The sequence below is a fragment of the Marmota monax genome, unplaced genomic scaffold (assembly GCF_021218885.2).
Source record: "Marmota monax isolate L192 unplaced genomic scaffold, Marmota_monax_Labrador192_F-V1.1 WCK01_AAM20220418_F8-fsc00034, whole genome shotgun sequence".
Classification (NCBI taxonomy): domain Eukaryota; kingdom Metazoa; phylum Chordata; class Mammalia; order Rodentia; family Sciuridae; genus Marmota; species Marmota monax.
In genome coordinates, this window is record NW_026693934.1 from 8,143,321 (window position 1) to 8,159,438 (window position 16,118).

General features: G+C 35.6%; 1 protein-coding gene across 2 annotated transcripts in view; it reads right to left on the bottom strand.

Annotated features, from left to right (window-relative positions):
* Nucleotides 1-231: 231 nt before the first annotated feature.
* Rab3gap1 (RAB3 GTPase activating protein catalytic subunit 1) overlaps nucleotides 232-16,118 on the bottom strand; it is an 85,756-nt gene continuing 69,869 nt past the window's right edge. The window contains exons 19-25 of one of the 2 annotated variants that reach the window (XM_058585388.1): nucleotides 15,094-15,321; nucleotides 6,705-6,801; nucleotides 6,503-6,606; nucleotides 6,256-6,371; nucleotides 4,812-4,914; nucleotides 2,715-2,735; nucleotides 232-1,927 (exon numbers count right to left, since the gene is read on the bottom strand). In XM_058585388.1, the coding sequence (XP_058441371.1) occupies nucleotides 1,691-1,927; nucleotides 2,715-2,735; nucleotides 4,812-4,914; nucleotides 6,256-6,371; nucleotides 6,503-6,606; nucleotides 6,705-6,801; nucleotides 15,094-15,321 (906 nt within the window). In that variant the 3' untranslated portion in view covers nucleotides 232-1,690. The remainder of the gene's footprint in view (nucleotides 1,928-2,714; nucleotides 2,736-4,811; nucleotides 4,915-6,255; nucleotides 6,372-6,502; nucleotides 6,607-6,704; nucleotides 6,802-15,093; nucleotides 15,322-16,118) is intronic. The other variant, XM_046463723.2, reaches the window with a different exon arrangement.

Genomic DNA, 16,118 nt, shown 5'->3' on the forward strand with positions numbered 1-16,118 from the left:
GATGCAAATCTTTTTTTTTTTCTTTTTTTTTCAGTTGTAGATGGACACAATACCTTTATTTTGTTTATTTTTATGTAGTGCTGAGGATCAAACCCAGTGCCTCACACGTGCAGGGCAAGTGCTCTACCACTGAGCCACAACCCTAGGATGCAAATCTTAATGAAAGGCTTGACATGGCACAAAGCTAAATAAAATAAGACTGAAATGTTCCTCAGAAGGGAGAAACGAAAATTAGCCACAGAAACATTCTCCTTTATTAGTTTCATAATACTGTTTTAAAACCCATCTCTCCATAAGAGTTTTTAACATTCTTTGAAAGTAGACAAATTGTCTTTAAGAGAAATGTCTTGTACTTGGTCCAGTCCTCAGTCCTGCATCTGTTGTTTGGCGGTAGCAACAAAATCTAGCATCTCAGAAAAGCACTGTAAAGGTTGGGAGGTCACCAACCAGGCCATTCTTCTGTCCTGTTCACATACAGACACATGTGTGCAACATATACTATATATTTTTGTGTGTATAGACTTTTTTTAAACAAAAATAACAGTTTGCACAACTCTAGCAATCCTTTAAAGGTACACAGGAACAATTAGGCTTCAGTATAATTATTTTTACTTTGGATTAAAGTGGAAATTTTAGGCCTAAAAATAAGATTGCTAAACAAGAGGCCATATAGCATCATAGACTTAATACATCCTAGTCCTCACAAAACTAGAAATACAGTGGTGTTATCCTTAACCTGGGTGCTATACATCCCCAGAGATTATTTTCATTTTAACTAAAATGCAAAAGCAAAATAGTGCATTAAAGTAATCCTCTACTCATTACATTAGCACATATACCAAATTATACTAACTGCATGATCGTCTCTATGTAACAAGGCTCTATTTTTAGCATGTGCTCATCTCTACATCATTAAATACAGTACCCAGCAGCAACCACCAAAGACAGCATGCTGCATGGCAAGAGAAGGGAGAACTTTACAGGCTGGTAACTTGGGCAACCCAAAGGAGAACCAATGACAAAACAAATCTTACACAATATATGCATAACTAATGTACAGTGACATTTAATGTACTGTTTTACCAGAAGGTAAAAGGAAAAATGAAGTGAAGTTCTAGGCTTTCTCCTAGAATATTCTAAATGTTCATCAAAAGTTAATTAGTATAATACAGATGACCACCAGATGACTGAATAAACAGAATATGGTCATGTATGTAGTGAATTACAGATTCTGGGACTAGAAGCTACCACCAAAATATCCAGAAATTTGAGTTAACAGATATTCTATTTTGCATTCTTGATCCTAATAAATACAACCATTAACTGTTTACAGACTATGAGTGCAAGGTAGTGGCCCAGAGGACAGTCACAGAGGAGAATGAGATAAAAAGTATCCCAGATGAGTGAGGACAAAGAGCTTCTCCTGATTTTTGGTTTTCCCCCATACTCAAAGTCCATTTCTTTGAGTCAGAAATCTTTTCAACAACTCAAGCCCATTCCCTCTGCCCCCATCAAGGTACAAGAGAGCCTAAGCTTGGTGCTGCAAAGTCCTTCGGATGCTGGTGTGACTCTTGATCGCTCAGCTGTGCAGGGCCACCTGTGTGGGGCCTCTCAGGTTTTTCTGGCACTTGTTCCTGTGGAAGCAGGTGGCAGTGCCTCTGAAGCCCCACTGAGGTAATGCTTAGGAGACTCAGAAGAAGGAGGTATCCGACGAGAAGGCACCTGCAAGTCTAAAGTCCTCTTTGGTGAGAACGCTGTACATCCGCTGAGGCAGAGCTTTGGAGTAGGGTGCAGGGCGCGGCACGGTGGTGCGTAAGATGAGTTCCCGGCCAGCAGGAGCAGGGAAGTCAGATACTGGGTTGTGCCTTCTTTCCTCTGGGCAGCCCACTCTCTTCAGTTCCTCCTCTGGTGGAGCCATGGCTGCAGCCTTGAATAGAATCAAAGGCTAAACTCAAGAACAAGTCGAATGCTAGACTCAGGTACTTTTGAGGACAGATGAATATGATATATACATAAAAATGTCCTACATTACTCAGTAATGCAGTTAGCTATGTTATGATTGCTCAAAATAAATAACACAGAAAATGCCAGAAGCTTGAAACACTGCATGAGCCAGTAGACTGGTAATAGGCAGAAAGGAAACGACCGCCAGGCAATCTGCTTTGAAAAGTGAGGGCTATGCTCAGACATCTTATGAAAAGGAATCATGGAGCTGTGCCGGTTTCTGTTTCTTCAAGCAATGACCCAAGTCCAAGTCAGAGTTCCAAGTTGGTAAGGAGCTATCTTCTCTCCAGAGTCTGGAAAGATTTTTATCTCTACCCTTTCAATCAATTCTTTGTAAGGTTAACTTACCAAATGAAAACCGGGGACATTGGTCTTGTTTGCTGGGCAGTTAATGCACTACAGAAGTGACAGAGGTCCATATAGCAATGGCCACAAAAGAGTAGATGATCTCAAAGGCATCAATTTTTTCATTATCATTGCACAAAATAAGAGCCTTTTTAAAAACTCTGGTCACTATACTTTCATGGTACCATTGCTTTGGAAAAAAGAGTAATTGGTTTGTCAATGGAAACATGAATCATGTTAAGCTAAACACCAGCAAGAAAGTTATGCCAAATCCAGACTGTTAGGTGGTTAGTTTAAATGACCTTATGAAGTTAGAGGGATGGGAAGGAACAAGGAACTATGAGGGACAAAAGCTATTTTGTTACCTCATCAGAAGATTCAGTCAGCTTGAGAAAGAGTGAGAAAAGAAACAGTGATGAAAGGGAACAAGCAAGATGGTTTAAAAAGAGCTAGACAAGAGCTTTCAAGATTATTTCCAAGACGGCATGCACTACATTAAGAAACATGATCCTATCAAAAGAATATTTTAAGATGAATAAAGTCACACCACATACAACACACCTAGCTGTCAAATAAGAACAGACACATCCCACTACTCATGCATCTGATGGCTCAACAGGTGACAGATAGGGTGTCATTTAATGAGCAAATGATCTTAACAAAAGCCTAGCTCTTTCTGAATTTATTGCCTAAGGTTTGTACTGCTTGAAAAATAGATGTTCCAGTGAATGTGAATAAATGTCTAGGACTTGGCAAAACTGAAGCAAAAATCATTTTGTGCTGAATTCCATTTAAAGATGTACATACCTATAATTAAGTTTATAAAAATTGTAATTTTAAAGAAAAGTTTTAAATACATCTTATAGGCTGTAGAATTCTCAGATGTCATCACAACTTTTTAAAAATGTTAAAATCTTGATTTATTTGTAAAATTGATATGAAGCGTCAATTATGAAGAATTCACATGAATAAACTTCAACAGTTTAGCCAGATATTTAAGAGCCAAGTTTAAAAATGTACCAACCAGATGCTTGTTATACGAATTATACAAGTCTACAAATTCTTTAAACATATTCACTGCAGGGTCTGAAAAATTGAAATCTTTTTAAAAAAATTACACAATGTGGGCTGAATTTATAATTTCAGTGTCTATTAAAGGGCATTAGCTATATAATCAGACACTGAAAACACATTGCTTTGTTTACTAATTTTGAAAGCCATATCAAGTTGAAAACAAGACTATGTTAAATGTTAAGTTTTCCTACCCAATGATGTTTGTCATTTTTTTCTTTTTAATTTTCTGCATTGTCAAAAATTTAATAAAAATGCAGCCTATGCATAGTTGGAGATTATTTTCATGTTGAAAATAATTTTGCTTTAGTATACAAAATTAAAAAAAATATCAAAGAAGAGTTTTGCTGAGGAAAATTCATAGTAATGATTAATAAGGACACAGGCCTGTAAAATTCTGCATAGGAAGCTGGTGAAGGATGTGAAAACCAAATCCACTCATTTTCATGCCAGAAAACAAAACAAAGCAAGCATCTATTGTTTTCGAGACTTTTAAAAGGAAACAAAATATTTGGTTTTTAACTTGAAATTATTTATGGAGTAGCTCTCTAAATTTAATAATCTGTTGTTAGCACTTACAAACAATTTGGATCAAAATATTTGACCATAATTTTGAATATTCTAACTAGAAGTACTCCAGACCGACTCAGCAGGGATTGTTCCATGTGTAGACCAATGAAAATCTTTGCTTACAAGAATTACACTCTCAACACTGAACCGGTTTGGTTTCCAGTGTCATCACATTCCCAGGTCAGGGGAACCTGTATTTAGTGCACATCATAATACTTTAATAGTAATGCGCCCTGAAATAATTATTATTTGTGGGAAGCCAGTACCTGGTTAACAGTAACCAAGGTACTACGTACGAATAAAAACTTTCTTTCACTAGTAGGTAATGATGACAATTTTTCAATTGGGCTTTCTTTCCGTGCTGAAGCTTAAATTTCCATAGTACTAAAAAAACTTGAAATCATTGTCTTCCAGAAAGGAAATCTCTTAATTTAGATCTCTTCACTGTTATTAGACTAGAGTTACAATTCAGACTGAATTATGAATTTGTTTTGAAGTATGTAGGGTTTAAAGATGGAACTCTAAAGTTCCATCAGTCTAAAACTGAACTGTAATTTGAAAGTAGGAGGCTTTTGTTTTCCACAGCATAGTTATGTTCAGTTTCTATAACAATGGATTTCATACTTCTATTTTCTGAAATTTAGTTCCTAAGATGTACTTGTCTTACTTAAATATGTAGGAAACTTCTGAGTTCAGACTCAGAAGTCAGAGTCATTGTCTCTTCATCCAAACCCAATGCCTGTCGCTTAGCAGCTCAAAATGACATCTTCCCAAACAGAGGTCTGGTGAGATCACCATAGTCAGTAAGGAGTCTCACATACCCTCTGAGCATTCACAAACAACTTGTGAATGATCCTTCCAGCATGTCCTCTTCCTGCCCCGGTGACTAACACTTCGGGCTGCTCCAACAGGCAACTCACAAACCTAGGAGAGAAAAGTGATGAATGGATGGGGAGCAGCTGCTCAGGACACTGTTTGCATTGTCTCAGATAATTTGAGGACTTATCAATAAAATTTAATATTGGTTAAACTTAGTAATGCCGGAGTGGAAATTTCATAGGCTAGACAGGACATTTAGAATTAAAATTAATTGACAATCTTACTGCTTTTCTGTTTTCCTACAAGTTCTAAAAAGCCTATCTCTGTCAATGTAAGAAATATTCAGTCTATTTGTTTCATACTAGAAATTTGGGAAATGCTATATTGAAGATCAGAATAAGGATTTTTAGACCATAGAAACCAAATTTTATTTATCTAGCAAAGCAATGATCCATATTTCTTTTTTCTTTTTAAAGTGTGTGTGTGTGTGTGTGTGTGTGCTTAAAAATCTATGTTTTTACTGGGCATAGCTGCAGTTGTAAGCTGTGCCATGATGTGCTAGAAACACTGAATTTCAAAGCGTGTCACAGTGTACAGTGGAACTAACAGTCGAAGGCACACAGCCACCAAGCAACACCACCTGCTCACTAATTCATACTGCTATTTCAGGAATGATTCCCTTGATTAGAGCTTGTTCTGCTCATTTAAAAGGAAGACATTTTCAAGAGTAAAGTAGGCTGAGAGAAATTTTCACTCAACAAAAGATACAAGTTCAAACAAGAACTTGATAATATATGACAAAGCATTTGCAATAGCTTTTATTTAACATCAATGATTTCTTATGAAAAACTGGGAAACCTGTGTCACATCAAAACACTGTACTTTCAAGTAACACGGGTAAAAATGGACAGAAGCTCACAGTGACAGACTCTACTGGTAAAAATGTTGTCTCAAAGAGGGAGAGACTGCCCCAATCATTTGCCTTATTTGGGACAAGCCATATGGTCACTCTTCCAAAACATATTTGTAAGATACGTGCCTTTGCTATGACAAACATTGTTTAAAATAACTAGGAACAGTGAGTAGATGTATAGTTCCAGAACACTGTGCTATGGTCAAGGAACAGGGACTGCTGAGAGCCACATATGGGACACTACAAATAATGGAGTTAGCAAACAGTTCTGCTACAGGAAACCTCAGGCACCACATCTCAAGGAGCAAAGGACCCTAGAAAAAGAGACTCTGCTAGACAGTTTCTGAAAATGGAAGAAAAGGAAACACCCAGTAAAAGTTAAGAGCAGAGGTCAAATCCTAGGATAATTAATTCTCTAGTGAATGCTTGTTTCAAATAATGTATGAATACCACAAAATAATTTCAGTATTCTAAATTTTCTAAAGAGAATGGTGGTTAAAAGGACAAACCTGAGATAATTAAATTGTGATTACCTTTCAAGATCTTCCTTTTCCTCCTCTTGTTCACATTTCTCAGTTCCAAACTTGGCTTTCAGGGACCGGGCTCTAGCAATTATAGCTTCAACATTAGTAATTTGATGGATGATCTCCTAAAACAGGAAAAGGGAGAAGTACACTGAAAAATGGCAAAAAGCAAAGCCATTTAAAAACATTTCTTTAAAAAAATTATTGCCAAGTGGGATGAACATTTGGCAAGATTCTGAAACTATACCAAACTTACTTCCAATTTCTTGTCTTCTGGATTGGGGAAGTGCAAAACTTTACTGGAATGAGATATGATCTGCTTTATAATCTTCTTAACAGAAGAAATATTTTCCAGACTTTCTGGTTTTTAAAAAGATCAAATCCATTGTTAAATAAATTAAGCCTTATACACTTCCATTTTAGAAATGAATTAATAACTAATCAAATAAGACATTTACCTTCTTCCTTTACCTTGAGTACAGCTGCATGAATCACACAAGGTAACAGGTGCCGAGCAAGGTCTGCAGGTTTCTGGAATGCTAGATAGTGTAGCACCTGCAGGAGACCCAACATTACATGATGATCACTACAGGTGCCAAAGCATGAAGCAGCCACCTATCAAAGTACAGAATCTTCTACCTCAACCACATCCTGGCAGGAGAGAATGGATCTCTTCTCTTGCTACCTATCCCTACTCACCCAGGTAAGTAGCTACCACTCCCAAAGGTAAGCATGTTATCACTGAAAACAGTAAAGAACTTCAACTTTAATAAAACCAAAATATTTTCATTTTTCCTGTTTCCATGTCATACATGTAAATTAGGAAAATACAAAGAAAATGACACAGCATTTTCATTTTAGGATTTTTTTAAAGACATAGAATATATAAAGGACACTAGCATAAATATGTACAATACTGTTTTGTAAACTGCTTTTCTCAATATCTCTAAACATTAGTAGTGACCTTCTACAAAGTGTTTTAATTGTTTTGGTACTGAGTTTTTTCCCAAGATGCAAACTGCTATATTAAAAAAAAAATAGTAGTAGATGGACATAATACCTTTATTTTTTTCTTTAATTTTTATGTGGTGCTAAGAATCGAACCCAGTGCCTCAGACATGCTAGGCAAGGGCTCTACCACAGAGCCACATCCCTAGCCTGCTTTAATTCTTTTTATTATAAAAATACAGAGAAGTATGTTCAACACATGTACTCTACCTTATTCAACAGTAAAAGCAAAGATTTCAAAAATAAACAAATATAGGGAAGTATAATGCAGACATTCTCCTTCCCAAAGACCAACACATCTTTTGTGTTTTTCTTCAGATATGTTTCTATGCCAATTTAAATACAGAAATATAGATGCACATGGGATTTAGCATACTTATAGGTTTATATGCTATGCATATAGCATGTATGTAGGTTTTTAGCATATTTATGATTGATTAATCATCACTATTATCTAAATCCAGATAGTTCCATTAGATAATTTCATTATCTAAGTTCATTCTGGAAGTAGTAGCCATTCCCTTCTGCCCATCCTATGCTCAATCCCTATCCCCATTCCCTGGCAACTACTTAAATCTAACTTTCTGCCTCTCTGATAGCATACAAATGGAATCATGTGGTATCTGACTTTTTTCTTGGCTTCCTTCACTTAGCATAATGTTTGAGGTTCTTCCATTGTTGCAACATATATCAATACTTCATGTTTGAGGTTGAAGATTCCATTGTTTAGAGAGACTACATTTTCCTTCTCCATTTATCAGCTGATAGACACTTGCATTTGTTTCATCTTTTAGCCATTATAAATAATATTGCCAACATTCATATATTCAACTTTATCTGTACTTTTCCTATTCTAGGATCCCATCTAGGGTATCATGTTACATTTAATAGTCATTTTCCTGGGCTCCTCTTGGCTGTGACAGTTTCTTAGACTTTCCTTATTGTTATTGACCCTGACAGTTTTGAGGAGTTCAAGTTGGCTACTTTGTAAAAAGTCCCTCAGTTGGGTTTTATCTGCTTCTCTCATGATGAGTTATGTATTCTGGGGAGGAAGACCAGAAAGTATCATTCTCTTCACATCGCATCAAGAATGCAAGTCAATGTGATTTATCCTTGTTGTTAACAGCCTTCATTACCTGGCTAAGATAATGTTCTGACAGGTTTCTGCACTGAAATTTTCTTCTTTATACCTGAATTCCTTAGAAGTTACTTTGTAAAGCTCATACTTGAAGTAGTTAACTCTGCACAGAGGTCTGTATCTTCTGACCCATTTATTTATTCATTTTTTTTTTTTTGGCGGGGGAAGTACTGGGGATTGAACTCATGGACACTCAAACCACTGGGCCACATCCTCAGACCTATTTTGTGTTTTAGAGACAGGGTCTCACTGAGTTGCTTAGTGTCTCACTCTTGCTGAGGCTGGCTTTGAATCCGATTCTCCTGCCTCAGCCTCTGGGATTATAGGAGTACACCACTGTGCCAGGCTTATTCAATTATTTATATCAGTATGAACTCAAGAATATTTATTTTTTTACTTCAAGTTATAATGTAATTACCACTGTATTTGTTGCTCACATTGCTTCTGTGATGGCCACTGGGAGCTCTGTCAGTTGGCTCCTGTGTCCCTTTAACATACCCTCAAAATTACATGGAGTCTTTTTTTTTTTTTTTAAAGCTCTTTTAGAAATAGAATGTTTCTCATTTTGGGTTTATCTAATGTTTCCTCATAACTAGATTTATGATACACATTCATGGATCAAACAGTACACTAAGTAGTATTGTGTCTTTCAGAGTATCACACCTCTCATGTAAGTAATCTCCATCTGGTCTTTACTGTTGATGTTAAGTGTGATCCATCCTTTGAAAATATCATTCCATTTTGCCATGATATAGTCACTATTGCCTTGCAATGAAGAAACAATCTTTAGGAAAACACTTTAAAACCATGCAAGTATGGTGCTCTTCACCCAAACTTTCACTTAGATTAAAAGCTAATGATGACCTGCTAAGAGCCACAGCCAAGTAATATGATGCATGGCATTTTTGGTTGAAAGGTGATGCCAGCAAGCCATTGAGATGATATGATTATGTTAGGATCTGCATTCATATGGATATTGGACTCCTGCTGTCCACCTTGGCCTGCTACAGGACTCCTGGAGAGTTCCCATTTGTTGGAAGTGCAGTAGGAGGGAATTCCAGAGGAGGGACTTCCTGTTGGGGTCTGGGAGAACGCTGCGTGGGTGGGTCGGTGGGCAATCCTCCCGGGAGCGTAAGCGGCATTGGCAGCAGTTTCAAAAATAAAGTTTGTTCCTGCTTGAGTGGCTCCTGATTTTGTGCCCAGCCAGACTGCGGCAATGACTCTTGCCTAAACCAATCTTCATTATGTATATAGTTGTAAAATGAAGAGTTTCCAACTCCAACATATCCTCCACCTTTACCAGTTATCTTTGTTCTATAAGAAATGCCCTCCCTTCTTCCTCATTTTTTAATATATCCAATTCATTTTTGTCCATTTTTTTTATTTGGCAAACTGCCCCAGATGAGCCAGAGTCCCTTCAATCTAGGTCCTCATGAAATACCTTCCTCTCTCATTTTTAAAGTACTTCCTTACTTTCTAGCAATATTATGTTCCAGGCTCATCTTATACCTTCCTTGCTCCAGCCATAAAACCAGCGGTCTTTCTCCACAAAACCCCTGACCTCTTCATTACTGGGGATTGAACCCATGGCCTCTTGCAGGCTAGGCAAGCACTCCACCATTGAGCAATACCCCTGGTTTTTATATTTATCTTGAGACAGGGTCTTGCTAAATTGTCCAGGCTGGTCTCAGACTTGTAATCTTCCTGCTTCAGCCTGAGTAGCTGGAATTACAGGTTTATGCCACTGTACCTGGCTTGGCCAGTTATTTGAGGAAAAGCATGGCTACTTTATAAAGAGTGTTTTAGACAACAACATATGTGTCCACTATTAATGTGGTGCCAATACTTCTACATATACCTACTTACATATTTGCATACCCACATATCCATATTTTAGAAACCTATAAGTCTGCATTAAAACCTCCTAGTTTTAATTTATTTTGGCTCTATGTGATATGCAAATTTCTCCCAGTTCACAAATCTGTTTATCATTTGCTATTTGACTTGTTTTTCTTTGTCATCAAGAGTTTATTTTTACCCAAATTTTAAACTGCAGTATGGATTTTAAGTTCTAATTAGAAAACCTTTCCCTGGACTCAGATTAGATTCCATCCATGTTTTCTTCTAGTACTCACATGGTTTTATCTTCAGTCCATTCTTGTGTGTGGTATAAGAGATTGAATTTTACCTTTATCAACACCATTTATTATGAAGGTGACTTTTGCCCCAGTGACTTGAGATGCCATCTTTATCATGTACTAGATTTCCATATGTATTTTTAGACCTTCTAGTCTGTTTCAGTGGGCTATTTATATACCACTATCACATAATTTAAACATAAAGTATGCTTTAATATCTGGTAGGACTAGTATCTCCCCCACCCCCCACATAGTTCTTCCTTTGCAATCTATTCTCAGATATTCTTGCATGTTTTCTAAAACTAACAATTCACTCATCTAAAGCATATAATTAAATGGTTTAAGGTATATTTAGAGTTGTACAACCACAACCATAATTAACTTTAGGATATTTTCATTACTCCAAAAAGAAACTCATTAGCAGTCACTATTATCTATTTTTCCAAATGAACATTATTATAAACTTGCCTGGCTCCATAATAAAGTCTCTTGGCATTTTTTTAATTAAGAGTGCACTAAATTTATAACTTAGGGAGAACTGACCTTAATGATGTTGAGGCTTCCTAAAATCAACAGGTATCTATTTGTTCAGATGTATTTGAGTACTGTTTTATTTTCCTTCAGATTTCAAACCCTTTATCCCCTCTTATAATGAAATTTTCCGAATGATTATTTATGCCTGTCAATCTAGTGAGTGCTGTATATTAATTTTATATCTTGCCAAATTCTTTTGTTTGAATTATTGATGTTATATATTTTTTTAGGTACACACACTGTCAACATCATCTATAGCATTCTTCTTTGTAATTCTATCTTTGCCTTCTCCTATCTAATTACATTGGCCATTACCTTTAGAATAATGTTTAATGGCAGTGGAGATAATAGGTATCTTTGTTTCATTCCTTAGTGATCTCTGGGGCCTCCCCTATATCAGATCTGGATTAAGGACTAAAATTCATATGTATTTTATCAAAGGCTTTTTTGGCACATATGAAGATAATGATATAAAGACCTATTAGTGAAATAAATTATGTAAATAGACTTCCAAATGATCATCCTTACATTCAGCCAACATGTATTATCTTCTAAAAGTTCTACTGAGAATCTGTCCACTTGAGATTTTTGAATTAAATTTCTTAAGTATTACTAGTCTATTCTTTTAATATGCTATCCTGAATCAGGTTGGTTAGCTACCAGTGTTAGAAGTTGATTTAAAAAAAAAAAAATTGGGAATTTTTCTTCCACTTGCTATGTTTAAACAATTTATGGAGCGTTGGGACTACATGTGGATTTTCAATATTTAGTTCAATTTCTCTTAGCACTAGCCCCATGTTGCTTCTATTTTATGTGGTAGTTGATAACTGTTCTCTATTTCTTCTACGGAAACTGGTCTCTTTACATGCTGTCTTTGCTGGGGTTAGTTCCGGTATACTATATTTTCCTAGGAAATCACCCAGTTTGACTTGGTTTTCAAATTTATATACACAGATATTACAAAGTAGCTTTAAAAAATGTTCTTTCAGTTATTTGTCCTTTTTGTCATTCATTTTGTGCATGTGCTTTTCTTGTTTCAAAAGCTAATGGTTCTTTTTTTTTCTCTTAAAGAACTAGGTTTGTTAAATCTGCTTTTCTGTTTTGTTTTCTTTAGGTTTTACTTTGTTCTTTTCCTAGACTTTTGAGTTAGGAATTCATTTATTTTCATTCTTTTTAGTTATTTGCTACATGGTGCAGGGGGAATAAAACTTGGCCTTGCACATGTTAAGCAAGTGTTGCACCTATGAGCTATATACCAGCCCTCTTTCTTTTATTTTTATTGGTAAAGACTTATTTCTCTTTGCTTTCTGAAAAAAAAATTTGGATATTTAGAAAGGTTTACATTTTTATTCTAAAGAATATCCTTGCCTTAATACCTTTTGTGGTGCTATTAATTCCTTTGTATCTTTAACCCCTTTGTAATACAGTCTAACAATTTTATTTTTTACTTGTACACAATCTTTATTTTGTTTGTTTTTATGTGGTGCTGAGGATTGAACCCAGGGCCTTGCATGTGCTAGGTGAGCACTCTACCGCTGAGCCATGACCCCAGCCCGTGTCTAACAATTTTAAATGGTATCCTGTAATCTACTTTCTGTGTAAGACTCAATGATTTTTCTATTTACCCCCTCCTTTAGTACCAATTTAAAATTTTTTTTTTTTGTAGATGGACAGCAAGCCTTTATTTTATTTGTGTATTTTTTTATGTGGTGCTGAAGATTGAACCCAGTGCCTCCCACATGGAAGGCAAGCACTCTCCCACTGAGCTACAGCCCCAGCTCTTACTACCAATTTTTTAAGTTATACTCTACATCCTCACCTTAAGTCTTAGCTCTAAATTAAATAAATGACATGTTCACCATCAGTCCTTTGCCAAAGTTTTCCCAGCCATCTTTTAAAAATTTATTCTAATTAGTTATATATGAAAGCAGAATGTAATTCAATTCATATTACACAAATAGAGCATAATTTTTCATGTCTCTGGTTGAACACAAACAGGAATGGTCAGACCATTCCTGTTTTTATACATGTACTTAAGATAATAAAGTCCATCTATTCCTCCATGTTCTGCCCCATCCCCCATCTCCATATCAGAGAAGACATTTGGCCTTTGGTTTTTTGAGACTGGCTTACTTCACTTAGCATTATCTTCTCTAACTCCATCCATTTACCTGCAATGCCATGATTTTATTTTCTTTTAATTCCCAGACATCTCTTAATCGAACAAGGTTCATCCTTCTATACTATATTACTCAATAAGGTTGTCAGTGGACACATACAGCCATTTAAAAGTTGCTGTATTTTGCTAGACAGATTTTGAGTACTCATGGAAGCCATATGGCTAGTGGCTACCATTTTGGACAGCATAGATATATAGAACATTTCTAATATAGAAATTCTATGACTGTACAACACTAGGGGATTCCTTAGGAAGGGCACATGTATGTAGTATGTTTTTTATAATTTTGGTAATAGCTAGATATTTTGGCTGGATATACAATCCTTATTTCACATTTTTCCTTATATTTCTTGGAAATGTTGCTCCATATTACCTTTCTTTGTATGCTCTTTTTGAGAAATCTAATGCCCTTTTAAAATTTTTTTGCCTGGAGGTCCTGAAGATTTTATCTTTGTGAGTTTATTGCTTCTGGTTTATTTCTCCCTGTTCCTAGTGAACCCTTTTAATATGTAAATACAGATTTTCTGGGAAAGCAGTTATAAATATTAGTTCTTAGGGTTGTGATTTTTTTCTTCAAGGAAACTAATAAAAATTGTTATTTTCTTGCCTTTCATTCCACTTCTTTCACTCCGATTCACTTGGGCTATTTTCTAGCTTTTCCTCAATGCCTTTGATTAAATATGAATCTATTCTCTAGAATCTCCTGTAATTTAGTCATTTTTGATAGGGTAGAAGAAAAAAGACAACCATGAGTTAAATTAGTTTGTTTCACTGGGTCCATTTCTACTCTTGGATTTAGTATTTCTTATTAAACATCCTCCATATTTGTTTGGAGTATGTTACAATTTTCTTTTGCTTTGTGGCTGCTAAAATGATCTGCTTTGCATATTTTGTATGAATGGGGTCTTTTTATATTCCTGGTAATGTCACATTTTGAAAGTGCCCTCTTTGGCATGGCTTCTTTAATGGAAAGGGATTAGGTAGGAGAAGCTAGTCCTCTTTTTCTTTAATTTCTGCACTATCCTTAATTTTCCCCTCTTATTTTCAATGGACATCATTCCTTCTCTGTATACAGTCATGCGTCCCTTAATGACAGGGATGTTAGGAGAAATGCATCATTAGTCTCTCATTGTGTACGAACATTCCACAAACCTCAATGGTATTGCAATCAAGAGACACAGTAAACATGATATATATGAGGTTGCTACCTGTGTAATATGGCTGTTTGCAGTAACTTTTTTTTTTAAAAAAAATAGTATAGTTGTAAAGTACATACATCTCCAACACAGTGATCTAGTTATAAAGTATTACATACTGCTTATAATTTAGGTGCTATACATTGTATACATGGGCAGCACAATTGGTTTGGTATTAACACCACACATGTGAGTAATAGATGCCCTGCACTAAAATGTTCTGATGGTTATAACACTAAGTAATAGATGTTTTTTGGCCCCATTATAATCTTATGGAACCATAAGATTATGTATAACATAATTTATTGAAACCCCTATTTTTAGAAACTTCAGTTGTTTCATTAAAAGATCTGTCTATAAATGCTGTTTGACAAAGTTTATTTCTCATTAATAAATGACATGCCCATTTTTAATATCTGATATATATATTTTAATGCAGTATAATGGTAAGCATTTCATAAATACTATGAATGTCTTTTCACTGTCCTACTTGCAACTAGTTTTAAACTTAAATGTGAATACTAGGTATATAAAAAGGCTCATTAAATTTCAATGCTTTGCTTGTCACATGTGCCCAAAGCTCTTCTATGATAGTTTCTAAGGTTTAAGAATAATAATGAGCATGCTAGTATTGGAGACCCAATACTAAATTACCTTTTCTGCTTCACGTGTATCATCAAAGAGCCTTCTTTGCCTTCTAGCAGGAATTGGTTTAGCTGTTTCCCAGGCTTCTACCCACATATTGCTTGGAATTTTCATTCGGGCACTCAGCTCTCCTTTTAGAATCACATCACCTTTTTCATCAATCACCTCCTCTTCAATATAGTCCCGGGGTGAATACCATCTCACAAAATCTTCCAGAATACATCCTGGATTGGCTGCCTAAAATGAGGCAACAAATTCAGCAAAATCAACATTTACTGATAAGCTAGTGTGCAAAATCATACTTTCATGTACATACACACTGCTGAGCTTTAAACTGTCACTTTTAAGAGATTAGATGTTAAAGTGCCAAAGGCATTTTTTACTATCTTGATTTTATTGAAAAATCTTCATGTGAAGTGAAAATTTTATTAATCATATTCTGTTACCTAAGTAAATTTTGTAATACACAATGTGATCAAAATAAAAATATAAAAATTCTGCTCTTTTCCTCAATAAATGAATACTAGTGCTGCAATAAATATCACCTAACCTCAAACACATTCTATTCAGACATCAAATTCCTGTGACTTATATAACAAATTACTGTCATGTACTAGTAGAACACTAAGGATGTGCATGAAAACCAACACGATGAGAATGGTCTGGGCTAAATATGTAGAACAAAACTGTTGATTTTTCTCATTGGGCTCAATGGCTACCAGTCTGACAATTCCTACTACCTCAGGGGATGCCCCTGAAAATCAGAGGAAGGTCACCTAATTCAACAAAAACTCCTAAGGGCTATATCACGGTCCACAGCAGCAAAGAACTGCTGGGAGCTGTAGTGGGTCAAGATTATTTCATAATAGTGACTTAGGATTCCTGTACAAAGACTTGGATCTTAACCAGGCAACACTGTACCCATTTGATTGAATGGAGAGAACAAGATTAATAAGAAAATGATATTCAATTCCTCCATTAAAGATTAAGATATTTTACCCCAGAATGCTTCTTTCTGCATGTCCTTATTATGT